Source organism: Daphnia carinata, chromosome 2 (assembly GCF_022539665.2).
Source record: "Daphnia carinata strain CSIRO-1 chromosome 2, CSIRO_AGI_Dcar_HiC_V3, whole genome shotgun sequence".
NCBI classification, from domain to species: domain Eukaryota; kingdom Metazoa; phylum Arthropoda; class Branchiopoda; order Diplostraca; family Daphniidae; genus Daphnia; species Daphnia carinata.
In genome coordinates this window covers 4,220,049-4,246,117 of record NC_081332.1, presented here as the reverse complement: position 1 = coordinate 4,246,117, position 26,069 = coordinate 4,220,049, and the positions used below count along the sequence as shown (strand labels likewise).

Below are 26,069 nucleotides of genomic sequence, written 5' to 3'. Positions count from 1 at the left end.
CGTCACAGTCCCGAATTTGATGATTATTGTTATTGCTTTGGAAACAAGCTTCCTTCACTTGCCTTGAATTAAAGATCCATGAATAAAGGCTGTTGTTTATGCCCGTAAATTCTTAACAGAGTTTTTAAACAATAAGACCGAATATTTCGTTCATTTTTTTTAATGTAACAACCAAATAATCGTGAATGTCGTGCTTATTGGTTTTGCAACAGCAAACAGTTGGCGAGATCACCTATTCAAATTTGGCAGTATAAGTTTGATTCATGGCGAACTCATACAGCAGCGTAAGCCTCTTTGTCTCGGCTACATAAAAGTATTTATCTGAATCGACGATGTCATCAGCTCCATTGCTTTGCACCGTAATTTTCAACGGTGCGCTTGGCCAACCCATGAATTCGATTATGTCCAGCTTTTGAACGATACCCGGCCAGCTGGAACCGGTTTCCTTTTCCACCGTGATCGTCAAAACGTTCTAACGAAAAAAACAATCGTTTTAGTCTAACGAAATTGATTCAATTTGATTTAAAAAAAAAACGCTTCGTTCAATTACATTGCTAAGCTCGAATTTGTTGATCTGATAGAGGCCGTCTTCAATCGTGTTGGCGCTTTCTCCGTCATCCCAGAACATTTTGCCGCTGGCTGAATTTTGATCGTTTAGTGCCACCAGCAGTTCAAAATTGTTTTGCCGGCTAAAAGGGGGGATACAAAAAAATGTTAGTATTAAGCATTAGCCACATTTTGAAATGAACAAAACCTGAGCATTGTGTTAAGATCGGGTTTCTGGGCTGGTAATATATAGCCACCGCGCAAATGCAAATTAATGTGATCCCTAGGGGCAAAGAGGGTTGTGCTTCCAAGAACAGTTACTCGACTTCCCTATTTTCGAAATCGCACGAATTTTATCATATTTTTTATTTTATCAAACATTTATCAGCGCTTATTCCACTTACGGTGTAGTAGTCATACCAGACGTCTTCGGGGAAGTAGACGTCGACAGAGATTTTACCCTCTTGGAGCACAGGTGAAATTAAGAGCGCCGATCCCCACATGAATTGCTTGTCTACTAAACGAGCTTTTCGATCTTCGGGAAACCTGGATATAAATTAATTTTAATAATTGCCTTATCAAACGATAAGGTAATAACTCACTCGTGATAGAGAGGTCGGACGACGGTGGATCCCGTTGTGTGACTGTCGTAGAAAAGGGTGTACAGGTAGGGCAGGAGACGATAGCGGATGTTGAGAGCTTTACGGCCGGATGCAGCCACCGTGTCTGGCCATACGCCAGGATCCTGATCTATAGCGTCTTTGACGTTATGGTTTCTGGAAAACGGATAGAAGGCGCCGATTTCCATCCACCGTTCGCACAGTTCTTCCGTCGTATTTAAAACGAATCCGCAAATATCAGCTCCGATATAGGGGATCCCAAACATGTTGAATTCCATCATGCCTAAATTTATCGATTCCAAATGATTGAAATTGCATTATTAACATTTATTTCTTTTTTTATTTAGGTGGCAAAATTACCGATGATGGAGTCGGCCATATTTTTCCAGTTTGAGAAATTATCGCCCAGCCAATGACCGGTATATTTACCGCTTCCGGCGAATGTGGAGCGTGAAAGAATCATGGATCGCTTTCCAGTTAAGACTTGCCGCACTGCCCTGGAGTTGAGAAGGCGACTGTAATCACCTTTAAAAAGAAAGGTACTGTGCTAGTTTTTCACTTACTCTTGGGTGGCGATTGCTTGCGAATAGCCGTACAAATTGTGAACTTCGTAGTTAAGTCGTTCGTCGGTTTTCTCTCCGAATTTGGCCACCATGCAAATGGTTTTGTCCGAGAGTCTGTTAGTTGGTCCAGTGTGGGCAGCCACTATTGATTCAACAGGTCAATATTGATTTTTTAAAAATTGATTGTGAGTACCGTACTGGTTTCGTAAGGTGGGTCGTCCCATTGGTTTGGCGGGCAGTACAATTTATCGCTGTACTGGTTGGTGTCAAAATTAGCGACTTCGTTCATGTCCTGTAAAATGAACGAAAAAAAATTTTTTCTCATTTTTTGGATCTTTCATTTTGTGAATTTTGAATTTCATACGATCCATAAAGCATCAAACTTAAGGCGTTCGTAGAAAAGCCGAATTTCTTCTGTCCACCATTGTTTGGTAGAACCTCTGAAAAAATCTGGAAATGCAGTTTTGTTGTCCGGCCAAACCTATAACCGAAAATAACGTGATTCAAAATTCCTTAGTGATTCAATTTATCTTATACGTTTCCGATGATGATGTTATTTTCGGTGGGTTGGTCTTCCGGTTTGAGAGTCTCATTTGCCCACTCCGCATAAACCGATAATGCCACGCCTCGCTCGTAAGTCACGTAATCGTTAGCAATGGCCGGGTCCAAGATGATAACAAATCTCAGTCCATCTTTTTTCACGTCGTCTACCAGTGTAGGTAGACCCCCAAAATTGATCGGGTCGATGGTGAAATCTCTCTGTCCATTCATGTAGTCGATATCTGCATATTGAATATCCTACGATAGGCAATTTGAAAAATTTTTTCAGTTAAAAACGTAGAGGGCGATTTTGAATTTTATCTTGATGGTGTTTTTTTACATGTGGGATTTGCACCGCTCGAGTACGGTCAATGACTTGTTGAATCTCTTCAGTATTTTTGTATCCCCAACGGCTGAGTTGGAAGCCGAGTGCGAAGTAAGGAGGCATGAAAGTGCGTCCGATGACGTCGCTGTACTGTTTCACAACGGATTCTGGCTCGGGTCCGAGGAAAACGAAGAACTCCAACATGCCACCGATGGTGCGCAACGTGAGACCAGGATTGGGCATCGTAGTTACATCTGAAATGAAATGCGAGTTATGATTTATTGGAAGACTCTTAAGCGTTAGCACATGTACCGATAGAGTGGCTGTTGTAAAAGAAAACTCCGTGGGAAGCTCCATCATTTTCGCACACCATGTAAAAGGGATGGGCGCCGTAGAGATTGACGTCTTCCTGCAGAGCATTGGGTAGAAATTAAAATGTGGGTTAAAAAAAAATCTTTTCTTTTTGATCTGATAAAAATCTCACATCAATTGGCGAGATATCACGTGTGAAAATAGGCCACATCCTGTAGTTCATATCGTGAAGGAACGTGTCGTGAGTATTTTCACCAAATCCGTAAAGATATTTGGACGGCAACGTCGTGCTGATCTAAAATGAGTAATGTTCTGTTTTTAATGAAATCGTTTTTGATATTAACTTTAACTCTTGAGTAATGTACCATAAGAAATTGTTTGGACACTGTCAGGCCGCCCATCGAAGTATCGAAGCTGTTCGAGTAATCAAAAGAATTGATGTAATTAAAAGTCACACCGTTTTTTTGTTTCTTTGCGTTGATTTACATAACAATTCCGGAGCTTTTGCGGATGATTTGGAAGTCGAATGGTTCTCCGATGCCGGTGTTGACAAGTTTGGCTTCGTAGCGTTGGTCACTTATCGTAGCTGAGGGTATCGTAATTGCAACGGGCGGTCGGAGTTGATCTAGATTCGCTCCTTTAGGATAAAACTATGTTGGGAAAAAATAGGGGGAAGGATTAAAGTGGGAAATCTGGTAGTTTTGCATTCGTTTTTCTTAGTCATACCGCCATTCCAAGTGAATTATCCGTATGATAATTGACTTCGAAAGTGATTTCATCTACATCGTTCCCGTAGAGTGAAAACAGCGGTGTACCGTCAGCTGACCGACGCCGTCGCAACTCGACGCTGAATCCTTTGTTATTGGGAATATTGGTTATGGGTCCATTGACCTGAAAAATCAGAATAATTAATCAAAGTCCCATTCAATCAACGTCGATTTTCAAACCTCGTAACCGTAGACGCTGGAATCCGGAAGAAAACAGGATGGTTGTCCGCTAACCACTTCCCAAAGGCAACCGGCCTCCGTGCACGTGTCCGACGTCATGTTTTCTAAATTAGTTTTTTTTTAAATTGAATATTAGAAACCAAAATTCGAATGATTGAAAATCATATTTTTTTTCACTCGGCCATTTTTACTTCATTTTTTATCAGAAGTAGACACGAAATTATCTATACAAAAGCCGTCAGGTCCGATTTTAGACCAATGTTACATATGCCATGGTCCATAGTCATAGGGATGAAAGGTTAAATTCAGTTACGCAATCTTTTGAAATACAGCGACTAAAGCAAGTCACGACAACCCAACAATTTTTTGAATAGGGATTTCAACGATTCAGGTGAATTGATTTATATTACTTACTGAAAGGGAAACATTCAATGCGATTGTTGAATGTCGATCGAGCCGCATTCTTCTCTTGCGACAGTTCAATTGAAATGGGAACGATGATGACAACTAGCATCAGCGTGACACCAATCCCAATAAAGATGGCTCGTTTCTTCTTGGTTGATGCTGATGGCGCCATTGCTTCTGTATCCTTTTCTTATGTTTCTCGGAGAACAAAACAAAACAAAAATACTTTAATTGAATAAAACTGGACACTGTTTTTAGTGTGTCAAAATTCGATACAGCCGACACCAAGCTGCTGTTCGACACTGGTGCTTGTTTTCTTTTACTTTTGACAGGCAATTGAGTTCGATATTGAACATATTCCATTGGGGCCAGCTTGCTATCCTAAAGATAAAAAAATTGTGTTTTGTTTGAAAGCAAGTGACAGTTGTTTTATCTCGTTCAAAGCAAATATGGCACTCGGTTTGATTGACAGTGGTCAAAGCCGTTTGTGACTGTATGGAACGATAAAATTTTTTAGACATTAAGCTTAGAGTATGTTGTTGTTTTTTATTAATGATGTCCAACTGCTTAACGAACTGTGTGATGCTGTTTGAATCTCAGGGACTGTTCAGAAGCTTAAGGGCGGATCGATGAGTCAGGGCTTTGAGATAACTATCAAACCAGGTTGATTGCGAGGACAATCTAATAGCAACTTGCTTTTTTTATCTTGCCTTGTTGATTTTAAAGAAATAATCTATTGGTACGTCATTCTTTTTCGTCGCCCTTTGCCATGTGTAATACTCCATTCATTTTGTTGAGCAATAGGAACCTTTCCTATTGGTAATCAGGTATATTATCATTAGTCATTCTCGGTTAGGCAGGGGAAGAAAAACGTGCGTGTCGTTTGGTTTTGGTGGCATATGGCCACTTCGTCGCCTGCCACGAAAAATTAGATCCAGTGTGATTTTAAAACGATTAAACCATTGTTGCGTATGGAAAGCTCATTTCCACTTGGAACTTTCCCGTTTTACTTGTGTTTGAAAAAAATCTGACTTTTTTATATTTTGATTTGATTATGCGTGACTGCTGCCTGTTGCATTTCACTTGAATAGAGATTCGTGAAAGGCCTTGCCCCGACATCCATCGCTGTTAGATGGGCCTTGTAAGATGTTCTGCGGAGAACGTGAATTAAACTTTGATTTTGCAAATGGCAGTGTTAGCATCCGTAATACCCTTAATCAAAGCAATAGCTCCTAATTGCGCCCCTTGATCAAAATAAATTTCTATGCAACAATTCACGAGGCAATCGAAGCCTACTGCACACTCCCATCTACTTGAATTGAACTATTAAATGATAACATTCCCCAAAAGACACTTTATTGTTGACGTGACGTACGAAATGTAGATGACATTGCGACATCCAATTCCATTTTATTTGAACCTGAAAACTTACGTTCTATTAATCGAATCGAATTTTAAAAACACAGATTAGGCAATGGAATTATCCGGGACGAATTAATTGCTTCTCCTGGTAATCTGATGGCATCTCCATTCCCTTCCTGTTGAATTTATTAGCAATTCTGAAGAGCTTCTCTAGCGTTTCGCCGTTCGTTTCCGATGTAGTTGACGTATCTTCTGTTGTCATAACAGAGACCGTTGTATCATCTGTAGTAGAGAGGGACGTGCTCGATGATTCTGTTGAAGAATCCGTTGTAGATGACGCCGGATCTGTTGTGAGATCAGTTGATGTCGCGCTATCTGTTGTAGAATCCGTCGATGACATTAAATCGGTTACGGTGGTAGAATCAGTTAGCGGTTCGATCGTCGTGGTAATAACGGGTTCCGTGTTATTAGACGAATCTTTGTTGTTATTAGTCACGACGATTGGGACGGTGATGACAGTAACGACGACGCCAACTACCAGCAAGCCCAGTAGTATCTTTGCCCACAATTCGAGGTCCTTGAGCCATTTGACGAAACCCATGGTTGAACTGAAAGTCGATGCAAAACGTTTGGTTATTTTGGGTGAAAGCTTATCCAGATTCGTTTTTACAAGAGATTGAGACTCACCTAACCCAACGGAAAATAGATTTTGAAATGATGCACCTCTTTAGGCTAATGACTTCTTTTATGCCATTTTTATCTGCGGACTGTTTTAGTCACCTTCTGGTGATTGACGTTTTATCCGTATGGCATTATTTTGGCATTTTCACCAGATGGGCCAATGTTATTTGTTGCGTGAACGAGTCGTATCGTTTTCGAGCTTTTGGGCATTTGTCGGATGATTCACAAAACAAATAAAGCTATTGCATAGCCTCACGCCATTTAAAACTCCAAAATCAGTTTTGGGGGCCCGGGGATTATTTCATCTTTTCCTTAAAAATTTTTTTTTGCTTTAAGTGAAGGACAAACCACGCCCCGTTTTTTCCCGAGGTGTTTCGTTTGGCGGGCATTTAGAACAGTTTAACAGGTATGTTTTACCCGTTCTTGAAAGGCAGAGCAAAATGCTGATGAAAAACTGATAACCGTTCTAAGTGGCATAACCTTAGTTAGCCGTCTTCTTTGTTTAGCGCGAATGCCTTAATCTATTGGGATCGAGGACATTATTATTTGAAGTTTCTTTTTTGTTGGTTTTTCTTTTCACTTTTTTTTTTTTTTTATCTTGCACTAAGTGGTTAATATCGGGTAAAGATACGTTGATGGGCCTACTAAACTTTTCGAGTTTCACGTCGTCAGATTGGTCTGAAATATTTTTTATATTGGCGGTAATAAAAAATGATTCACGGTTTTATGCATCACCAAATTTATTTATTTTTTGTTGCGTTTGTAGAGCATTAAAACATAACGAATGTTGATTTAGGAAATTAATAACAATTGGAAGCTTCACATATTCTATAAAACTGCAGCACTGTCCCCGGAATTCCATTCAGTGATCAAGCATTTTGAAAGAAAACAAACAAAAACGCATCGCTTTTTTTATTCTAGTTTAATCTCTTTGTTTGGCAGTTTTGAGGGCTTTCCATATAATTTCATTCGACAACGATCCTTCGTCTAGCAGTTTGAATTGTAGAAGCTGTGTTGTTGCAGCCGTTGATTCCGTTGGTTGTGCCGCCGTTGACTCGGTTGGCGGTGCCGCCGTTGACTCGGTTGGCGGTGCCGCCGTTGATTCCGTTGGCGGTGCTGCCGTTGATTCCGTTGGCGGTGCCGCCGTTGACTCGGTTGGCGGTGCTGCCGTTGACTCGGTTGGCGGTGCCGCCGTTGATTCCGTTGGCGGTGCTGCCGTTGATTCCGTTGGCGGTGCTGCCGTTGACTCGGTTGGCGGTGCTGCCGTTGACTCGGTTGGCGGTGCCGCCGTTGATTCCGTTGGCGGTGCCGCCGTTGACTCGGTTGGCGGTGCTGCCGTTGACTCGGTTGGCGGTGCTGCCGTTGACTCGGTTGGCGGTGCTGCCGTTGACTCGGTTGGCGGTGCCGCCGTTGATTCCGTTGGCGGTGCCGCCGTTGACTCCGTTGGCGGTGCTGCCGTGGACTCGGTTGGTGGTGCTGCCGTTGACTCGGTTGGCGGCGCTGCCGTTGACTCCGTTGGCGGTGCTGCCGTTGACTCGGTTGGCGGTGCCGCCGTTGACTCGGTTGGCGGTGCCGCCGTTGATTCCGTTGGCGGTGCTGCCGTTGATTCTGTTGGCGGCGCTGCCGTTGACTCGGTTGGCGGTGCCGCCGTTGATTCCGTTGGCGGCGCTGCCGTTGATTCCGTTGGCGGCGCTGCTGTTGATTCCGTTGGCGGCGCTGCCGTTGACGTTAAATCCGTTGAACCTGAAGAAGGGGTTGTTGTAGTCGGCGTAGTTGTCGTGGTAGTCGGCGTAGTTGTCGTGGTAGTCGGTGTAGTTGTCGTGGTAGTTGGTGTAGTTGTCGTGGTAGTTGGTGTAGTTGTCGTGGTAGTTGGTGTAGTTGTCGTGGTAATTGGTTTAGTTGTCGTGGGTGACGGTGTAGTTGTCGTGGGTGACGCTGTAGTTGTGTTATTATTCGCCGTCACAACAATTGGTACTGTGATGACCGTAACGACAACACCAACGGTGAACACGCCCAAAAGAATCTTAGCCCATAATTCGAGACCTTTTAACCAACTGACGAAACCCATGGCACAAGTAACTTAAAGTCAGTTAATCAAAATGAATTTTACAGTAAAAAGACTGCTAGAGTAGGTAGACCACGTCAGATACTCACCAACAAGCTTCGAATAGCGCATTCGTTTAGACAAAATGACCTTTTTATACCATATACTTTTGTATTCTTATCAGTTCAACCCTGCCCTACTTCACATTGGCATCGGCTAAAGCCTGATAAAACAGCTTATTGTTCTCCCTTCATTTTGTACTGCGACAAACTTGTGCTAGATTTTCATTTTTTGAACAAGAATATAGGCAAATGACAAGCCCGACCCCAAAAATTAGTTGTTTTTATGTGCTGCAAAGTTACGCCGTAACATCGGATGTCCGCTAATTCTTTGAAGATTGTTATTTTCAATCAGTTGAAAGGTGTGATTATTCAAAATTTTGAATTGTAAAAACTCCGTACATTGCAATGTGTACGCTTTGCGTAAATCTCGCATTCTACGTTTTTATCAATGGGTTTTCATTTACTTGTTTTCTACTTGAAATTTCCAGCCTCCTTTGCTTGTGCAATCCAATTCTATTTACTGATAGTGTGACAGCTAGCTGAGCAGCTGTGACACTGAATGCTGTAACCGCAACGGCTTTTCTAGCGTTCGATTACCCATTAAATCAATCTAATGATTTCTGAAGAAGCGCGCGCGTCGATCTTGATATTTTTATAACAAAGTCCAGAAAAAATCGAGGCTGTTGCCGAGTGATGCGTTTTAGTTGAATTACTATCATTCCTTAAATTTGATTGTTTCCTCGAATATTAACTTCCGTAAAAAATTACATGTGGCCATTACATCGTGGATCATGGCAGGAAAACAGTAAATGATCGCTAAATGGTTACCATTTTAACATAGTCCTGATTTTTATGCGTCACCTTCAAAACGATGTTTATAAAGCGCTTTTCCTCTTATTGCAAACCGGGTTTGGGGAATACAAAAACCCTCTAAAAAAATTACAACTTGCATCCAATAAGAATCCTTGAATGTCAATATATCGTAACATTAGCATCATACATCTGATACGTAAAATCTGGTGAGCTTCTCATGCCACTATTTTTAACGTTCAAACATAGATAACTGGATAACGTCTGCCGTGCCTAGCGAACGAGCGTGGCAAAAGTTTCATTATTTTTCCCCTTCTGACGCCGCATTGTCATATTTGCTTTAAACACTGCATTTTTAAAATTTTTTTTATTTTTTTTTCATTTCTTTATCTCAAAAATGACGGTGGCTTTTCGGGCCGATGTCGTAATCGATTCAAGTGGCATTCCTTACTCGACGCAGCGCGTAAAGCATTGACAGGATTTCGTATAGAAATTGTTTCTCATTGTTTAAAGATCAATTTTTTTAAATCTTCATCATTTTGATTAAGTTTTCATCTATCAAACCGCTTTTGACTAATATTATTAGCATTGACGTCAGTTTTTTATTTAAGTACAAAATTGCCTATCCGGGAGATGTGGTAATGTTTAAGTTGTTTGCTAACACACCTTGACTCTGTTCAAAAGTCAATCAGCTTAGTCGATCGGTATACCGTAAACTAGAGATTTCGAAACAACTAGTGACGCTGATGAGTAAACGTATTTCACAATAACAAGAAGTCCAAAGTCTGATCGCGAAGGTTACAACGATTTTCGTTCTTTATCTACTGATTTCTCTCCCCTTTTTTTGCGGCACCTAAATTTGTCAGAGCTCATTCGATTGTCATTATGCGAGACGAAATCCGTAGAGGCAATTACATTAATCTATTGTGATTTTAGTTTTCATGTCGCTTAATGAACTCTACATGTAGGGGGAGGTTATGCCATCTAATCTATTCCGCCACTCGTAATCCAGTAAGAACATGAAAGAATCTATTGAGGCGAAGCCAAGTCTTATGCCCAAGTGCGCAAAGATATGGCCGTGGATTACCGTGAGTCATCGGATCACGTGGTACTAGTAATCCGCACTCTTCGTCAACGTCTTGAATATGCCGGTCATGTTCTCTCAGTGATACAATTTACGACCTTAGAAACCCAGCTGCACGAAATAGGCCGTACGCAAACATAGACTGTGTTATTACAACCGTACAGTATAGTCAATATCTGCATATCTAAGAGCGACGTCGTTTACATACATACAAGATGTTGCTCATTGTTAAAAAAAACAGAAAGTTGGAGCGATGGATTTTATGGTACGGAGTTGACGCAGTTTTTATGGACGTCTGGTGGCGACCTCCAAACAGTTTAAAAGCAGTAAAAAAAATGCAATAGGTTGATCGAATGTCGAAGTCGTTTAATGCAAATCAAAACACGGAGTTGTTTCTCGTTGGAAAAAAATGGCGCCGTGCACTCGGACTTTAATCAGTTGCCAATCATCAGTCCAGGATGTTTTTTTTTTGTTTGAAGTGCTCGTTAAGTTAAGAACGATCGGGAACTCCTGCCTTATTTGCTTTAACACCATTTTCCCTGTAGTCCAAAATTCAGTTTGAATTTCAAATTTTCCTCAAAGTCTTGTGTCAGCAAAATAACTCATGTCAGAAATTTGACAGTAGTGCGTTGTAATGCCACCGAGGCAATACGTTTTTCCTTGTTTGGCTGTCAAAATTAGACAATGGACGTTTCGTTCTGCGATTAAATACGTCATCGGCAGGCAGAGATAGTCATTGACGGGCATACTAATATTGGCGGTCCGGTAAGCAAAAATCTTAATCGAGGGAGAGGGCCTCGCGAATTGTTTTAGACATAACCGTTATTAATCGCAAAAGAAATTGGACGCGTAGTGTGTGGCCACTGACCGATATTAATTTGTCTTTACACACATAGCGCAATGTCTGCCTTGACCGATTTGGAATTAACCGCCGAGTTTGCTGAGGATGACGGTCATTGTTTGAGCACGTGCAGATGTTTTCGCAGCATTTCGTATAACCAAGAGTCCATCTTTTGTTTCTGTAATGCCAAAGACGGGCATAAAGTCCCTCCTCGGGAGGGGATCCTACCAATCAAGAAGTTGAAAGACTAGAATTGTACGGCGGGATTAGTACGAGGTTTTAGACCAAATGGGACTTTGTGACGCATGAACAGCCTCATCTGCATACAAATCAGTCAAACTCATTTCTATCACTCGGATACAGGCTCCACGCGCTCCCAAGGTTTTGTGCAAATGCAGTTTCAAAAAACAATGCTCGGCTCTGTATGAAGGGCATTTTCTAAATTCAACTGATAAGATTTAAAGTAAATGATCCTTGGCATTTTCCAAAACTTTTTTTATGTTGCAATAGTGGGCCATGCCTTTGTTTCGTGACTATATCTAAGTGCCTCTCTTCCGTGACAAGCGACACGCACCATATATTTTTTATTGGTAACATTTCATTGGTTTGATTTTTATCTCGTGATATTTGTCTTATTGACTGTAGTCTAATTGTGAAATCTGCTGAGCAAGATTGACATTACCTCTACCGATGTTCCCCCATTTGCCTTTTGTACCCTGCATTATACAAATAATTCGTAAGCCACTTCACTCTGTCCGCTTAAAGACATTGTTGAATAAATCCCACCTTATCTCCTCCCATCTCGCGCGTATTCAGCAGTTACGAACATCGTATCGTGAAGGTTGTCCTGTCTTATCTCGACAGCGTCTTCTCTTTCACTAAGGGATAAAATTTCGGCCGTCTCATTCCAGACGAAGCCGCAGAGAGACACCTTTTCAAAACTGACTCTGTTTCTCTTTAATAGACTATTTCAGATGATACCGATCGGCATCTGTTTCGTCCCACTCGATTGCCGACTATTCAATAAATTATAACTCAGCTGACGTCCGGCATAGATCTAAATATTTTTATGTAATACACAAGTCGTACTATTTTGTAGCGATAAATGAAAAAAAAAGAGCGCTGGGTTGTCACCTAAGCAAACAAAAGTGTCACGGACGGACAGGATCTATAGTTGCGCTGGGTGTTCGGGTTGGTGTGTTTAGTCTTTACGCATACACTTCCCTTCGTTTCGCCCTTCAGCCAAAAAAAGAAAAACGACACGGCCAACATGTGCGACGCATCCGTAATGTATCCAGCAACGCGCAATCAAGTTGCGTGTGTGCCATAGAGTTGAGATATGTACTGTGCGTCTGCTCCACCGTATGTCTTGTTTGTATGGGTTAGTTCCTCTTTTTTTTCTCACTTGGAAAGAGATACAACTGTCCAATTTTTATTTATTTATTTATTTATTTTAAATATGTACATAACTTAACTACATGTTGGTTTTTCTGTCCAGGTCGTCCCCCTTCGGATTGGAACTGTTGAAAAGGCGATTGATGTGAAATCACGTGACTCCAGCCTTTGGAATTCCAGATTTGTCATCGATGTTATTCATTCCCCATCTGCATCAACTACCGACCGGATCCTTATATGGAAAGGTTATAAAGGATGATCAGGGTATTTTGCGACGTTCAACTGCCGTTATCAATTTCAATGATTGATTTTTGTTATGAATTTTCAGGTATGCGGGTTGGAGAATTTATTCGAAAGATCGTTAAGAACGAAAAGAATGCGGATAACCGCGCGGCTTCAACTTGACTGATGGTAAATGCGAGGAATAAACGAACCAGTAGCGTCTTTAATGTCAATTACGTGTTGGAAGTCTAGTGCACGCACAGCCACTGCAGGATTAGATGACGCAGACGCAGCCGCTAGATTCCACTAGACATGCCGGAGTGAGACTGTCCGATGTTGGAAAGAGAGACGCCGAACAAACACGACGCCGATTCCCACAGCATTCAGTGTCTGGCCGTCTTTCGTATCCAATGGATGTGCAGCCATAGTCTCTTGGGCTACATCTTCCACGGTCAGTTTTTTTTTTTTTTTTTTTTTTTGGAACACTAGACAGCCAATTTAGTCCTTTGTTTTCTGAGTTCTTTCTCCATCTTCTCTCTTCGCATCGTCTATTTATTAGATTGTCGTCACGGGAGCCGGTCAAACATTTTTGTTTTTTTCTTTCGTTTGTTACAAACGACTGTTGCTGGAAATTGGACGTTTAGTAGACGGGGGCCGAGAGCATCCGTCAGCTGCCGGAGGATCTTCCTTTTTTCATTGGTAAGTCTTTTTGTCATTCCTTTCTATTTTTAATTGCTGTTATTTGTCCTTGTCGTCGGCGTTGCGATTTATGTCGCACAAAGTGAAATATAGGGTCTGTAAGAACAGGAATTTTTTAACGTCGGGAGGGATTCACGGGGATAACCCGATACGTGGTCGAATTAAATTGCGAAAATGAATTGATTTTTGTTCATCGTTGGTTGTTATCTAGCCAAGTTCAGTCTTGCTTCCATTCGTCCTCGTCTGATCGTTTCTATTCTTTTCGAACGGGAAGGAAATTGCCTTAGAAATTTCAAAACCGCCCCGACGTGATTAATAGCGAAGAGAACAACGTTGCTTTTAATATAAAAGGCACAATTAACAATGGTTTTTTGTAAATGATTTTGCTTCAGGGTTTTAAATTCACTTTGTTGTGTGGTGACTCCTAGCCGAGTTAAAAGTACGCACTGACAGCTTTATTTCTTTCCAAGTTGACGTCCTCCACACTAATCATGATTTTGCCTGGCTAATCCAGCTTAACAGAAGAATAATCGCACCGGGGTAGCAATTCAAGTGTAATGGCCACATTAAAAAGCTCTTTTGATGTTTCTTTTTTTCGTGACATTTATCTTGCATTGTGCCATTCCATTTAATGGCGGGTAAAAATACCAAAGGGTAATTGCGTACCAGGTCAGGAAGATTGGAGGGGAACGTGCATTGAAAAATCGCATATTTAATGAATGACCTGAAATGATTGGCAGTCTGCCTTACAAACACGTCGTTCGTTGTTGGATATCCCCCTGAATTTGAAATTGAAAATCAGTGATTCAGAACGCGGATATTATACAGAAAACATAAACAGGAGGGAAGGGAAACCGACGTTAGTTTAACTTCGCTTGTGACGTGCGCGTCTGTGGTGAACGATCCAGGTCGTAATAATAGATATGCGCTTGCACTCAAATCATCCCCCCCCCCCTTTCTTTCATAGTTCTGCTTTGCATTTTTCAAAACGAGTCATTGGCAATTCCCCGTTATTTTCCATTAGTTTTGCCTTGTCAATGATGTGAAAATTTTTACATCATTTTGGAAGCCATCTTCTATAGCATTCGACGAACTGGAAAGACAAATTAAAGGTTATCTCCCCCGGAGTGAAAGAAGAAGAAAAAAATTAGTCAACATCGCACGCCATTTTGATTTCATCCTATATTCAAATCCCCTCCCCACCCAAAAAAAAAATGTATATTAATAAGAAAATTGGAGAAAGAGAAATGACGACGACCGTATCTGTTTTTCTTTTTCTATTTATTTACGACCGCGATCGCATCTATTTTACGAGCGAGGTCTTTTCTTTTCTCTCGTCTAATGTAATGTATTTATATTCTTTTCTAAATTATAGGATACCGATTGCTTTGGCCGTCAAGCCAGCCAAAAAAAAAAAAGCTTCATGTCGGAGATGGCAGTCGTCTCGTTAATAGATTGCTTGTGAACAGCACGTGACGGACAAGCATACAATACCGTTGCCGTAGCACGTCCTTCAACTCCAATTTAAAAAAAAAAAAAAGAACATGTAAAAACTTTCAGAATTCGACTAGCATCAACAATACGTCGGGATAAAAAAAAAGGGGTTTACTAATTCAAGATATTGTCCGACATCACTCGTCGTTTACATTTGAAACTTTTCACGAAAAATTGTGAATGCAATCAGAAAAGCATAGAGTTCGTGTATAAAAAGGTCGCCATGTCAATGATGCCCGACGATGTCGCCAACGATTCGCATTGGTCGGCGATGGACGAAGACGATGAACTCAGCGATGGTTATGTGGCGTACAGTGAACGACTCGAGACGTACATCGTGCCCGTAGTGTTCGGTATCATCTTCTTAGTGGGTGTCATCGGCAATGGCAGCCTCATATACGTCCTGTGTCGCCACAAATCGATGCGCAGCGTGCCCAACACGTTCATCTTTAACTTGGCCGTCGGCGACCTCCTCATTCTCATCTGCACCGTCCCCTTCACTTCCACCATTTACACGCTCGACTCTTGGCCCTACGGCGAGTTTGTCTGTAAAGCCTCTGAATTTGCCAAGGTAAGAACTAAATATAATCCCAAGGCAGGAGCCAACCTTTTTCTTTGTTAATGTTATGCCGATGTTCAGTCGTTCAGAGACACTCACAAAAAAAAAAAAAAGAGAAACGATTATGTACCACCTGGTTTGTTGCTGTTGCATATCGCACACACAAAGCCATGAAAACGACTCATAACTAAGAGTCTTTTATAGTCTAAGTCTTTTCAGTGGTTATTGCTGCTGTGTTGGTGTGTCTCCAACGATGGATATAGGCACAACATCATCGTAAATAATACCAACCCATGGCTGTACATAATCAGAAATAGTTTGTTTCTTTTTCCCGGGGACCTAGAAGTCCGCGTTCGACACGGAAGATTTAGTCGCAGTTTATTTAATTTTTTTTTTTTTTTTTTCTTATTTCTGGGACTGTTTTCAAGATAAATGGAAAATCCAGAGTTCTTGGAAGGGAGTCAATAAATTCCAAAGTATGTGGCGTCTGTTTGTTTGTTTTTTAACGACATATTTTTCTTTTTCGAATGCGTGAGTGTAGGATACGTCAGTAGGCGTTTCCGTTTTCACGCTGACGGCGCTCAGCTTCGATCGGTACACGGCGATTGTACGACCCGTCCAGTCGTTTGTCAGTGGCCCCAGGTCCAAATTGGTCATCGTTTGTCTCGCGGTCATCTGGCTGGCGTCGTTGGTGCTCGCACTGCCGGCCGTCTTCTTCTCGCATTTGCTCAAGCATCCCGGCGAGCGCATTCCGGACTCGGAGCGGGAAGTCGATGCTAATGGAACAATGATTGGCCCCACCCATAGGGAAATTCACATTTGCTATCCTTTCCCCCAAGAATTCGGACCAGACTATCCGAGAATGGTCATCCTCCTCCGCTTTCTTCTTCATTATTTCCTACCCCTCATCACTATAGGCACGTTCTACGCAATCATGGCCCACCATCTCCTGCGCAGGTAGATTGATCTCATCCATTTTTTTTTGAGAGGTTCAACTTAACGAAACTTTGTGTTTGCTTTTATTTTGGCAGCGTTCAAAATATCCCAGGCCAGGCCATGTTGACAACATCTGCGCGTCATCGATACCAGACAGAAGCCTCTTCATCTAATCAGGTGCATTAAAGCATTAAGTCATATTTGTCATGTCAAAAATGATTTAGAGACAGACGGCCCAAATGTTTGCATTTGGCTCTGAATAATTCATATGTAGCTCTTTGCAGTTGATAAAGGCTTTCATATCTACTACGCACACAGTGGTGTGTATAACATGAATTTTATCATATAAAATAAAAATGGAGGGGGGATATAAGAAACCCGGGACGTGTCCCAATTGTCCGTCGAACTCCCCGGACGTAGGGCTATTGTAAGCTTGAGATGGACTATTGTACCTGGCGTACGAACAAACCAACGATGCCCCCTAAGCGTCGCGTGATTACGAAATGCCCCGTTTTGCTTGCCTTTGAAAAAAAAAGCGTCGGAAAGACTCTGGAACACAAAAGAAGAGCGTCCATCTCCAGCGAATGTAAAAGCCGTACGAGGAAACTCCTTTTGAAGTCCAGGGGGCGAGTTGTTTGAAAAGATCTCTCATCTGAAAATAGGCGAATAGCAAAGGCGATGATAGACGTGTACGTTTTACTCAAGAAAACTTGATGCGGGAGGTAACTTAGCCTAAAGCAATACGAGTCAGGGATTTTCCCGAAACGGGCCCCCCTTCATTATCTTTCATGTTTTTGAGAAAAAAAATGAGTATATTTACAAGTTAGACGGGTCTTGTACATGGCATATATCTCTCACCTACTGCGCTCATTCATCTTCTTCTACGGCCCGAATGGTCTAAACAAAAGGTGGGAAAGAAATCTGAGGTGACACTCACAACCAAACCTAATAACTTTGAATTGGGTGTTGCATCTGCGAGGCTTTTAACGCCTTGCGTTACTCCCCTCCTTTTTAAAAGATGCAGTTGTTGCGTGAAAGACTTGCAGTAAATTCAAGTAACGCCACTGTAAAGCCTCTGTCGTATTTTCTTTTTCGGCCCTTAACGGACGGGTTGCAATCCACTCTCTTTGGGTTATTTTTTTTTTTTTTTTTTTTTCTTTCTTCTTCTTTTACAAATGTGATGGTAGGACGTGAATACGCTAGGGCGGACAAGCCGGATCGAACCGTACGGTACCATATGGTCGACATTTTTCTTCTTTTCCGTCCCTTTCTCCAATAAAAAAAAAAGGTTGGAACCAAAATACATCGGAGGAGAAGCTGTAGATAAATCGAGTCCTCAACAGCTGAATGTTTTATGTAGCGTCTTGTTTAAAGGTGCCAAACTCTGTAAACTTTTTCTTTTTTAACAACTGTAGTAAGTTGGTTTTGGCCATGAGGACTCAACAGCCCATTTCGCGGCAGCAATGAAACGAAGCGAACATTTAAAGCACTATAGGCCTCGCTAACCTTTACAATAGAACTTTAATCATCAACGCTGGCAAGATCATATTCTTCACTTTGTCTCCATCTGTTCAAATCTTGAGATGCGAGATGACAGTTGCGCCAAAAGCCCATCACTTGCAATCGGGGCCTGTTTTCAAAGTTGCCGGCCTCAGCAATCCGCTTCGTCAAACTCGTTATGAAGCTTACGTATACATAGACTTAGATTTTTCTCTGTCTGTGTGTCTACAACTTACTTGCTAAGTCGTTTCACGCATCGTTTCATTGCTCCTAGGAAAATGTTCTTAATATGAACCCTTTTTTCCCGGAATAGCATTAACGACGCATCCGCTGTAATATTCTTCACGATTTCAAGACAAGAGTTTCGTACTATTTCAAAACTTATATTTTGCTATTGTAAATGACGCATCACTCTATTCGTCTTATATAACTGTTTTTTTTTTTTTTAATCTTGTTTCTTTGCCTCCGTTCTGCTAATTGGTTGATGTGACGCTGAGGCACAGTCTGAGCCAACCGTTTTACTCCAGCCACAACAGCAGCCGAATCAGAATCGAGCACGTCGCAAACTCGCAAAGATGGTGCTGGTAAGTATCTTTCAACACTTGCCTTCAGTCTTGCGTGTGTGTTATATACACGTCGATTACGTCATTATTTTTTACAGCAATTCCCTTCCATACTTATTTCTGTACTCGTTTGTTTTTTTGCTTTGCTTTTTTTTTTCGTTCATTTGCTACGGTCGACATGGACGGGGAATTCCGGTTTGCTGTTCTAGTCTTTTGTCGTTCTGTTTGCCGTCTGTTTCTTGCCGATTCACGTCTACTTCATGTGGTTCTACTTCAACCCGAACTCGGAGGCTGAGTACAACGCTTTTTGGCACGCATTAAAGATATTCGGATTTGTCCTGGCGTACACGAATTCGTGCATCAATCCCATCGCGCTCTACTGCGTTAGCACGAGCTTCCGCAAACATTTCAACCGATTACTCTGCTGTTGCGGGGCAGATCAGGCCGGCAACCACTCGGGCCCAGCCAGCTATTGCGGTGGCTCGATGTGCGCGGGCAACGCGGCTAGCTACAGCCGTGCCGGCGCTACGGCTGTAACGGACGATCCTACAGCCTTCACTCGTCACTCGAGTAGTCGGCGACAAAATACTATGCTCACATCAGTCAGCCGTCGACATCCGCAGGCTGAAAATCTAAAAAATGTCGATGGCGATTATCCGCTCAACGAGTTGCAACGTCAACTCCATCAGCCAACGGCAGTGCGCACACAATCTAGTTGTTGATTTACGGAATCCGATAGATCTGAATGCATTTTTTTTTTTGGAGGAGGGAATCAAATTTGGCGCCTTTGCAATTTGTATGATGTTTGTCGTACACATTTCACACAGGTCCCATCACACAATTTCTTTTCCATTGGTTGACGGAATGCTTCCTCACATAAACGTGTAATGTTGTCACGGGCGAGCTGCAGATTATTAATATTTTTGTTTGTTTATCTCTTTTAATCTTTTAAAATCGAATTCTGAACTTTCATCACATTGATCTAGAACAGGACCTGTGTAATATTTTCTGTTTGATCCTTGAATCTTTTTTGTTTATTGGTTTCTGCTTGCTGTATAACCTCCTGAGCTGTCACCACTCCACTCCCTTGGAGCATCTCTCTGTGGTTAAGAACCACACAAATTTGTCGGGTTCTGTGTTAGTGTTTCGATCAAGAGCAGACAGTAATGTTTTTATTTAGATTTTCAATTGTGTATTCGAGTTCGTTCTTCACCAGTGCGACCCCTTTTGATTTTTCTTTCCTATTGTTATTGTTGTAACAACCCCCATACACCTAACGAAAGAGACAATAACAAATAAACGGTAGAACGCGGCCACGACGTCTACATAAACACTTGAGCTTCTTATTTCTTGAAGCAGGTTTATATTATAAAATATCAAAATAAATCAATAGTTTTTTGGCTTTTCTTTTTGTTTTGAAGAAAGCTTTCTCAACAAACAGATAGAGGGAGACGTTGGTTGCTGTTGATAACTGGTATCTTTGGTTTTTCCCCCAGGTTTTAAGAGATATGCATGCCATACGGTGATGGCATGTGACGCAGACGACAAAGGCCGATCACAAAGGGATTTTTGTGACATTTATCACTAGTGAAGCAATAGCCTGTCGTGGATTGAATCCATTCGAAACGTCTGCCTAACTTGGCACTATCTTTTTTTTATCGTTGTTTAGTTTGCCAGAGTTTTGTGTGTGTTGTATTGCGTACTGCGTTCAACCCCAATCCAATCGATCATCGAATTCGGCGAGAAAAATGGGCGATGACGACATGGACAAAAAGTGTTGGCCTTTGGAAAATCGCCAGCTGCACGTGCCACCTCTAAGTGAACTGGCCGATGTTCTTCGCCAAGGCCTCGAATCACATTTCGTCCACGTGACAGTAGAAGTAGTCGACTGCCCAGATTTGAGCTCACCACCTTTCCACCTGGCTGCACCTGGTAATAGAATGTGTGCAAGATCTGACGTTTATTAAACAGTTTATTAAATGCTTCAACTTCCAGAAAACAATGCCATGCCATTTGATTAAAATGCTTTAACATCTCTTCGTTATCAGGCAGGTACATAGGCTCAGCAAATTGCCATTTGGCAACGAGTGAATCAAATTGATTCCACTCTCATAATGCTTTCTGATTGTTCTATTGTTCATTTGTCAATGATCGCCCGTTTTTACCTAACGCACCACACTAATAACAATTCGTTGAATTGATAAAAACATATGGAGCTCGCAAACTTTCCCATCCTCAGTCATGTGCTTGACTCAGTGTGGCCAAAGGTTGGCAACATTATCGATTGCACGTCTGATTCGATCTTTGTTTCCCCAATCTAGGTTTAGGTGGCGAGCCATGTTTGGTCGATTTGGGAGGCGTTCCTTACTTGGTACCGACAGCTCAACGTGATCGTACCTACGATCTTGCCGATTTGCCGGGCCTAATGAACGTTAAGGGTGGCACGATTCTGATGATTGGAGCGGGAGCCGGGCCTTGGCAACATCTTAATACCAATTGCGAAATGATGACTAATCTGTCGTTAACTCTCGATGAAGGAAAAAATAACATCGTCAACGGTACGCGATTAGCCACGGTTGATCCAGCTGGCCATCGAATGCTGCATGTTTTACCGCCCGAACAAACTCGTTGCTCGCTCCTCAACAACCTGTTGATCTCCCGCGGACTACCCAATACGCCCGTCCTTCGAATTCGTTGCCAAAAACGCACCGGGTCGAACAACTTCGTTACGTGCATGCGAAACACTGTTGCACAGCATTACGGCGATAAACCAGTCGGTTAGAAAAGATTTCTTATTTTATTTTATGTTTTTTTTTTTTTTTTTTTTTTTTGTTGTTCCATGATAGTACAGCCTTGCTTATAAAAATCGTCTCTAAATCTTCGAATGCAGGTATTGGGGGCGTATTCATGTTGGAAAATGGCCAAGCCAGGTAGTATATATAGCAGTCAAAAGTTATGTCAATTTGTATGCATAGAGCATCGTCTACAAAAGCCCATTGATTATGGCGTGCCAAACAGGTTACACATCATGCCCGACTTCTCGCCGTGTCCGTTGCAGACGGATGCCGATGTGAACAACTGGCTTCACTTCTATAACGCCACTGGGCCATTGATTAACCTTAGCGTTTTCATCTCTCACGACCCCGTAAGCATTCGAAACGGGTTGCCAAGTTAAGAGGGGCAAAGGGTTTTCTAGTTGGCCGATTCTTGTTAGAGTATATCTCGCTACTCTTGACGCCTTTTGATTTAAGTTTATTATTAAATTCTCTGCTGTTGGATTTTCCACAGGGAATGGATTTACGAGTCGAGCACACTCATTGCTTTTCTACTCACGGAGAAGGCGGCCACTACCACGAAGACGTCACTCCCGAACAGGTCGTATACGAGGGTTACTTTACGCCCGCTGAGCGCCTCTTCCGCATTGATCGGCCGTCAGAGACCCACCACGTTGGTCGTGATTGATATCAGGCTATTCGGATTTGTATAACGACGTTGTCGGCCTTAAGACAAAGCTAGTGAAACGCAGATGGCCGTAACACGTTGTTTTTTTCGTACAAGAATCGAAATGGTATGTTCGTCCTTGGATACAATTAGCGATCGCCTTTCTTTTGTCCTCTGAGGCATTGCAATAAAGGGGAAAGTAATAATGTAATAATGTGTTTTCTAAGGAAAACTATGATGGATTGGAAAAATATATATATGTAAAGAACAAAAGACCATATTTGCGATTTCTTTTCGTGCGTATGTGTCAATTATTTCTGCTCTTCTCGCATGGTAGTATGCGTAATTTCAAAACATTTTGTTCCTAAGGCTAGAAAATTTCTAATGCCTTATTTAGGTGATTGGCATGCATAAAAATTCCAATAGAAATCGTCGATTCGATCAAAAGAAAGGAAAATTCAAAGAGAAAACCGCATGATGAAGAAATTAATTTCCAGATTTGGCAACGTCACGCAGACGATATATGAAAAACGATCTTCTGTTTGGCTGTGTGTTGTGGGAGAAACTTTTGGCTTGAATATATAATTAATTTTGAAATCTGTCTCGCTTTATGGCCAGCTGAATTTTGTAATCATGCATGTCTTGCCTGGTAAATATTAAACTTTTTAGCTATTTTCGCTTTGCGATGCTGAATAGTTTCATGTTCTGTGACGTAGATACTAAGGATAAATTCGATTGGGACCGGTATCTAGAAAGCAAGGAGCTTGAATCGGCGCCAAATTTTGCGTTCCATCATGTGAGTTGATCTCCCACTTTGTTTCATTCTCTTACCGAATAATTGTAAAAGTTGTAACTTGTTAAACTAAGATTTAAATCCTATAATTGTCTAGATTGACAAATGCCAGCAAAGTCTACTTGAGGAGGGAATGATGGTGGAGGTTCAGACTAGTCAACGCCCAAGATTCTGGCTCGCCAATGTTACCTTGAAATGTGGTCCATTTCTTCGGTAAGTCGTTGTCAAACACACTTTTTCATAGCGTGGGCTACCTAATTGTTGTGCATGTTTGTGGTATTTTGGATTGATTCGAGGTTCTAAGCTCTCTTCCTGCATCATTAACCATAAAAAGCTGTCACTTTACGTGAGCTAAAAATCAATCAAAGTGATGCAGTAGAGTCATGTTTACGTTGTTCAGATTAAAGCATGTTGGGAGAGAAGACCCTACCCATGAAATATGGACTGATCCTTCGTCAGTGGAAATCCACCCTGTGGGCTACAGCAGCAGTCGAGGATGGCCGTTAGAACCGCCAGCCGATCTGAAACCACTGAGATCAGGAGCTATTACCTCTCTGCTAGAGGAGCACAAAGCCGTCGACTGTGAAGCATCTTTGCTCAGCCCGGCTCAGCAAATGAAGCCTGGCATGATACTGGAAGTGGAAGACTTACACGAACCCCGTACTGTTTGGCCAGCCACCATAGTGCGCAACGTTGGCGGCAGGTTGTTGCTCAAGTACTCCCTCCCAACCAGCATTCCGGTCGATAATAACGAAGACGGTGTACATCACGAATGGTTGTTTTGCCTATCTCCACGATTACATTGGCAAGGATGGGCCGTTTCGCAATCAACTTCATGGAATTACAGTCCCCCAATGAAAATCCGTTCTCTGTTTCAAGACGACAGCTTAGCTACTATGTCATCTGAATTTCGCACGATGAGTGGGAAACAATGGCAATTCGAACAAGAAGTTCCGGTTCACGGTTGCAGCGTTGGCGATCGTATCGAAGCTCTAGATCCATCCAATCCTCTCGCACTGCGACCAGCAACAGTCATTGAAGTGGTAGATCCTCAACGAGTGGTGATCCGTTTCGAGCTCGAGTCGAATACCCAAGGAACGGAAGCGCCATTTCACTTCGTCTGCTTTACCGTTTTCCGGCCAGAGGCAGACGATTCCTGCCCGTCGAATGACGTCGAAAATGAATCTGGTTTCACACGTGGCATGGCCTTGGAGGCGGCCAACCCATGGAAACCAGCGGAAGTATGTGTGGGTGTTGTGACAAACGTTGAACGATCAGCTACGCTCCTCCGCATCCGCCTGGAGAAACCCGTATCCGATGACGGCCATCCGACGGAATTTCTAGCGCCCGTCTCCAGCCAAGATTTGTTTCCAATTGGCTGGTGTGATGACAATAGTTGGCCGTTGCGGGCTCCGCCCGTCGTTCCTTCATCATCGTCAGAACAGCCGCCAATCCCTTCCGAAGGAAACCCAATGGAAGTGGAAGAGAAAGGCCCCGAGCCAAATGCAACTGAACAGATTCCGGAACCGTCAGAAACTAGTGCCCCTGGAACTGCGGCGTTGCCCGGAATCTCGTATTGGTGTCCGAAAATCTACTTCAATTTCCGCTGTTTCTCCGGGCCATTACTGAGTCGCATCCGGGTTGCGGCTCTTCCGCGCAGCGTCGGTCCCGGCCCCATCAGTTTGATGATGAAAGAAGTCTTGTCGCTGTTACTCAACGGCGCTTACAAGCCGGGAAGCGTACTGAAGCAATTACAAGGTGAACCGGGTGATCCGCTTCCACCTGGAACGCAACTGGAGCCGCTGAAAGCCAAGTATAGACAAACTACATATCGCGGGACGGTCCCGATGGCTTCAACAGCCGCCGACGTCCCGAATTATTGCCGCTGGGTCTGCGACAAGCTTCAGTGCTGTCCTTATTTGTTTGCTCCGGAACTCGTTGGCGATCCTTGTCCGCATCGATGCTGCATCCTGGCGAAAACGGTATGGCAGCACAAGAAGAAGGCCCCCAACTGGCGCCATAGACGTTTTGTCGATATTCTCAAGAGCCTGCCCGGCTTGGATCCGGTGGGCGGCGCCGAGCTTCAGCAACACGGCGGATCCAACAAATCCGGCCCGGCGTCGCTGGCGGCCATCGAATCGGGCGAACACAGCGACGAGGAAGACTCTGACGCGGCCGGCGATGCGTCGCAACAACAGCAACCGCAACAAAGCGGCGATTCGGAAGAACCGGCGGCCAAGAAGAGGCGCGGACGGCCGAGGAAGAATCCCGTTCCGTTGGCCAGCTCGGATCACATCATTGCGGATGAAGATCGTCGGCCGAGCCAAGTTTCACATCCGCCGCAAAGTGCTGTTGCAGCCGTCGGCGAGAAGCCTTTCCCTGCGATGAATTTCCCAGCCTTTCGCCGGTTGGATCTTGCCGATCCGCCGCCGGATCGCTGGCGGCCTGGCGACGTTTGGCGCTTTCTCCAATCGACCGATTGTCGACCATTAGCCGATCGCCTCCTGCAATACGAAGTGGACGGCCCGTCACTTCTTTTACTGCAGCCGGCCGACATCATGGACTATGTGACGCTCAATTGGGAGCTGGCCCTGAGGCTGTGCCATCTTATCGGTTGTCTTCGACTGACCTACTCAGCGACTACGTCTCCTACGTCAAAGACGTTGACTGCCATCGACGCTGGCGCCAGTAACGACGTGGCCAAATCACCTGCTCCCAAGACGGCCCAGCGAGCTTCCTAAAAGATTGGTGAGCCGGACCTCACGATTTGTTTTGTTTTTTTTTTTTTTTTCTTTCTTTTTTTTTTTTTTTTTTACGATGACATATCGAAACTCCGCCCATCCGACATTACAAAAGATTTTTTTCATTTTTCATTTTTCATTTTTCATTTTTCATTTTTTTGGGGTTAAGTTTTGTTGTGTAGTTAGGCCGGCGCCGTTCCATTCGCTGCGGGTACTCGCTTTGCGTGCTGTCCTTTCACCGTTTCCCTTTTGTTTTGTTAGTCATTTCTCCTATTTAGTTTTTAACAATAGAGTGGGGTCACTCATTTATCCATCATCTTATCCTTTCTCCGCAACCTACTTTCTCCTTTTCGTCTTCTTCTTCTGCCTTTTGAAAAGATTAAAAGAAAATAATAATAATGATTTATTATTATTTCTTTTTTTAAATCTTTTGATTTTTTTTTTTTTTTTTTTTTTACCTCCTCTGGCGTCTTCTTTGGAATGTTCCAAAAAAGAGGCCGGGACCCGACGATGTTTCGAGAGAGGAAACACAAATCATTCACCTAACCCCCCCCCCCCCTCTCTCTCTCTCTCTCTCTCTTAAG

General features: G+C 42.9%; 6 protein-coding genes across 8 annotated transcripts; 3 read left to right on the top strand and 3 right to left on the bottom strand.

Moving 5' to 3' along the window:
- Positions 1-144: 144 nt before the first annotated feature.
- On the bottom strand, positions 145-4,575 carry LOC130686921 (sucrase-isomaltase, intestinal-like). The gene is made up of 18 exons (XM_057510078.2): positions 4,268-4,575; positions 3,854-3,957; positions 3,633-3,797; positions 3,393-3,556; positions 3,272-3,320; positions 3,079-3,201; positions 2,907-3,003; positions 2,610-2,848; positions 2,267-2,527; positions 2,094-2,210; positions 1,928-2,021; positions 1,730-1,871; positions 1,527-1,663; positions 1,149-1,449; positions 951-1,092; positions 755-876; positions 551-689; positions 145-472 (listed from the first exon to the last, which is right to left on the bottom strand). Exons 1-18 carry the CDS (start codon positions 4,428-4,430, stop codon positions 233-235), a joined length of 2,799 nt encoding a protein of 932 aa, XP_057366061.1. The 5' UTR covers positions 4,431-4,575; the 3' UTR covers positions 145-232.
- LOC130686924 (neuropeptide CCHamide-1 receptor-like) lies at positions 1,566-19,846 on the top strand. Of its 3 annotated transcripts, none has more exons than XM_057510084.1 (10): positions 1,566-1,705; positions 12,641-12,801; positions 12,866-12,948; positions 13,012-13,210; positions 13,319-13,458; positions 14,834-15,523; positions 16,053-16,468; positions 16,543-16,624; positions 18,451-18,531; positions 18,834-19,846. In XM_057510084.1, the coding sequence occupies exons 6-10, from the start codon at positions 15,176-15,178 to the stop codon at positions 19,230-19,232; spliced, it is 1,326 nt and encodes a 441-aa protein (XP_057366067.1). In that variant the 5' UTR covers positions 1,566-1,705; positions 12,641-12,801; positions 12,866-12,948; positions 13,012-13,210; positions 13,319-13,458; positions 14,834-15,175; the 3' UTR covers positions 19,233-19,846. The 3 variants fall into 3 exon arrangements, with proteins under 3 accessions (XP_057366067.1, XP_057366065.1, XP_057366066.1); XM_057510082.2 differs by having other exon boundaries at positions 18,720-19,846; XM_057510083.2 differs by lacking the exon at positions 1,566-1,705 and adding an exon at positions 12,135-12,523 and having other exon boundaries at positions 18,720-19,846.
- Positions 5,739-6,388, bottom strand: LOC130686962 (uncharacterized). Its single transcript, XM_057510121.1, has 2 exons — positions 6,308-6,388; positions 5,739-6,228 (listed from the first exon to the last, which is right to left on the bottom strand). The coding sequence occupies exon 2, from the start codon at positions 6,219-6,221 to the stop codon at positions 5,739-5,741; it is 483 nt and encodes a 160-aa protein (XP_057366104.1). The 5' UTR covers positions 6,222-6,228; positions 6,308-6,388.
- LOC130686961 (N66 matrix protein-like) lies at positions 7,267-8,477 on the bottom strand. The gene is made up of 3 exons (XM_057510120.1): positions 8,456-8,477; positions 8,092-8,380; positions 7,267-8,044 (listed from the first exon to the last, which is right to left on the bottom strand). Exons 1-3 carry the CDS (start codon positions 8,475-8,477, stop codon positions 7,267-7,269), a joined length of 1,089 nt encoding a protein of 362 aa, XP_057366103.1.
- Positions 19,847-20,042: 196 nt separating the features above from the next.
- On the top strand, positions 20,043-22,224 carry LOC130687003 (ester hydrolase C11orf54 homolog). Its single transcript, XM_057510158.2, has 5 exons — positions 20,043-20,442; positions 20,832-21,287; positions 21,401-21,440; positions 21,529-21,655; positions 21,799-22,224. Exons 1-5 carry the CDS (start codon positions 20,259-20,261, stop codon positions 21,970-21,972), a joined length of 981 nt encoding a protein of 326 aa, XP_057366141.1. The 5' UTR covers positions 20,043-20,258; the 3' UTR covers positions 21,973-22,224.
- Positions 22,225-22,456: 232 nt separating this feature from the next.
- On the top strand, positions 22,457-25,617 carry LOC130687054 (scm-like with four MBT domains protein 1). The gene is made up of 4 exons (XM_057510216.2): positions 22,457-22,600; positions 22,668-22,747; positions 22,842-22,957; positions 23,145-25,617. Exons 1-4 carry the CDS (start codon positions 22,585-22,587, stop codon positions 25,483-25,485), a joined length of 2,553 nt encoding a protein of 850 aa, XP_057366199.1. The 5' UTR covers positions 22,457-22,584; the 3' UTR covers positions 25,486-25,617.
- Positions 25,618-26,069: the final 452 nt, after the last annotated feature.

What these genes read in the sequence shown, in the direction of transcription:
- LOC130686921 (XM_057510078.2), bottom strand. Translation starts at nt 4,430, where the DNA reads ATGGCGCCATCAGCATCAACCAAGAAGAAACGAGCCATCTTTATTGGG. An exon ending in CCAGCGTCTACGGTTACGAG is followed by an intron (nt 3,798 to 3,853) that starts GTTTGAAAATCG and finishes CTGATTTTTCAG; the next exon opens with GTCAATGGACCCATAACCAA. An exon ending in ATAATTCACTTGGAATGGCG is followed by an intron (nt 3,557 to 3,632) that starts GTATGACTAAGA and finishes TTCCCAACATAG; the next exon opens with TTTTATCCTAAAGGAGCGAA.
- LOC130686961 (XM_057510120.1), bottom strand. Translation starts at nt 8,477, where the DNA reads ATGCGCTATTCGAAGCTTGTTG. An exon ending in GCGCTATTCGAAGCTTGTTG is followed by an intron (nt 8,381 to 8,455) that starts GTGAGTATCTGA and finishes ACTGACTTTAAG; the next exon opens with TTACTTGTGCCATGGGTTTC. An exon ending in CCGACTACCACGACAACTAC is followed by an intron (nt 8,045 to 8,091) that starts GCCGACTACCAC and finishes CCCCTTCTTCAG; the next exon opens with GTTCAACGGATTTAACGTCA.
- LOC130686962 (XM_057510121.1), bottom strand. Translation starts at nt 6,221, where the DNA reads ATGGGTTTCGTCAAATGGCTCAAGGACCTCGAATTGTGGGCAAAGATA.
- LOC130686924 (XM_057510082.2), top strand. Translation starts at nt 15,176, where the DNA reads ATGTCAATGATGCCCGACGATGTCGCCAACGATTCGCATTGGTCGGCG. An exon ending in AAGCCTCTTCATCTAATCAG is followed by an intron (nt 16,625 to 18,450) that starts GTGCATTAAAGC and finishes GCTGAGGCACAG; the next exon opens with TCTGAGCCAACCGTTTTACT. An exon ending in AACTCGCAAAGATGGTGCTG is followed by an intron (nt 18,532 to 18,719) that starts GTAAGTATCTTT and finishes TTGCTGTTCTAG; the next exon opens with TCTTTTGTCGTTCTGTTTGC.
- LOC130687003 (XM_057510158.2), top strand. Translation starts at nt 20,259, where the DNA reads ATGGGCGATGACGACATGGACAAAAAGTGTTGGCCTTTGGAAAATCGC. An exon ending in TTTCCACCTGGCTGCACCTG is followed by an intron (nt 20,443 to 20,831) that starts GTAATAGAATGT and finishes TCCCCAATCTAG; the next exon opens with GTTTAGGTGGCGAGCCATGT. An exon ending in TTGGAAAATGGCCAAGCCAG is followed by an intron (nt 21,441 to 21,528) that starts GTAGTATATATA and finishes CGTGCCAAACAG; the next exon opens with GTTACACATCATGCCCGACT.
- LOC130687054 (XM_057510216.2), top strand. An exon ending in CAAATTTTGCGTTCCATCAT is followed by an intron (nt 22,748 to 22,841) that starts GTGAGTTGATCT and finishes ATAATTGTCTAG; the next exon opens with ATTGACAAATGCCAGCAAAG. An exon ending in AAATGTGGTCCATTTCTTCG is followed by an intron (nt 22,958 to 23,144) that starts GTAAGTCGTTGT and finishes TACGTTGTTCAG; the next exon opens with ATTAAAGCATGTTGGGAGAG.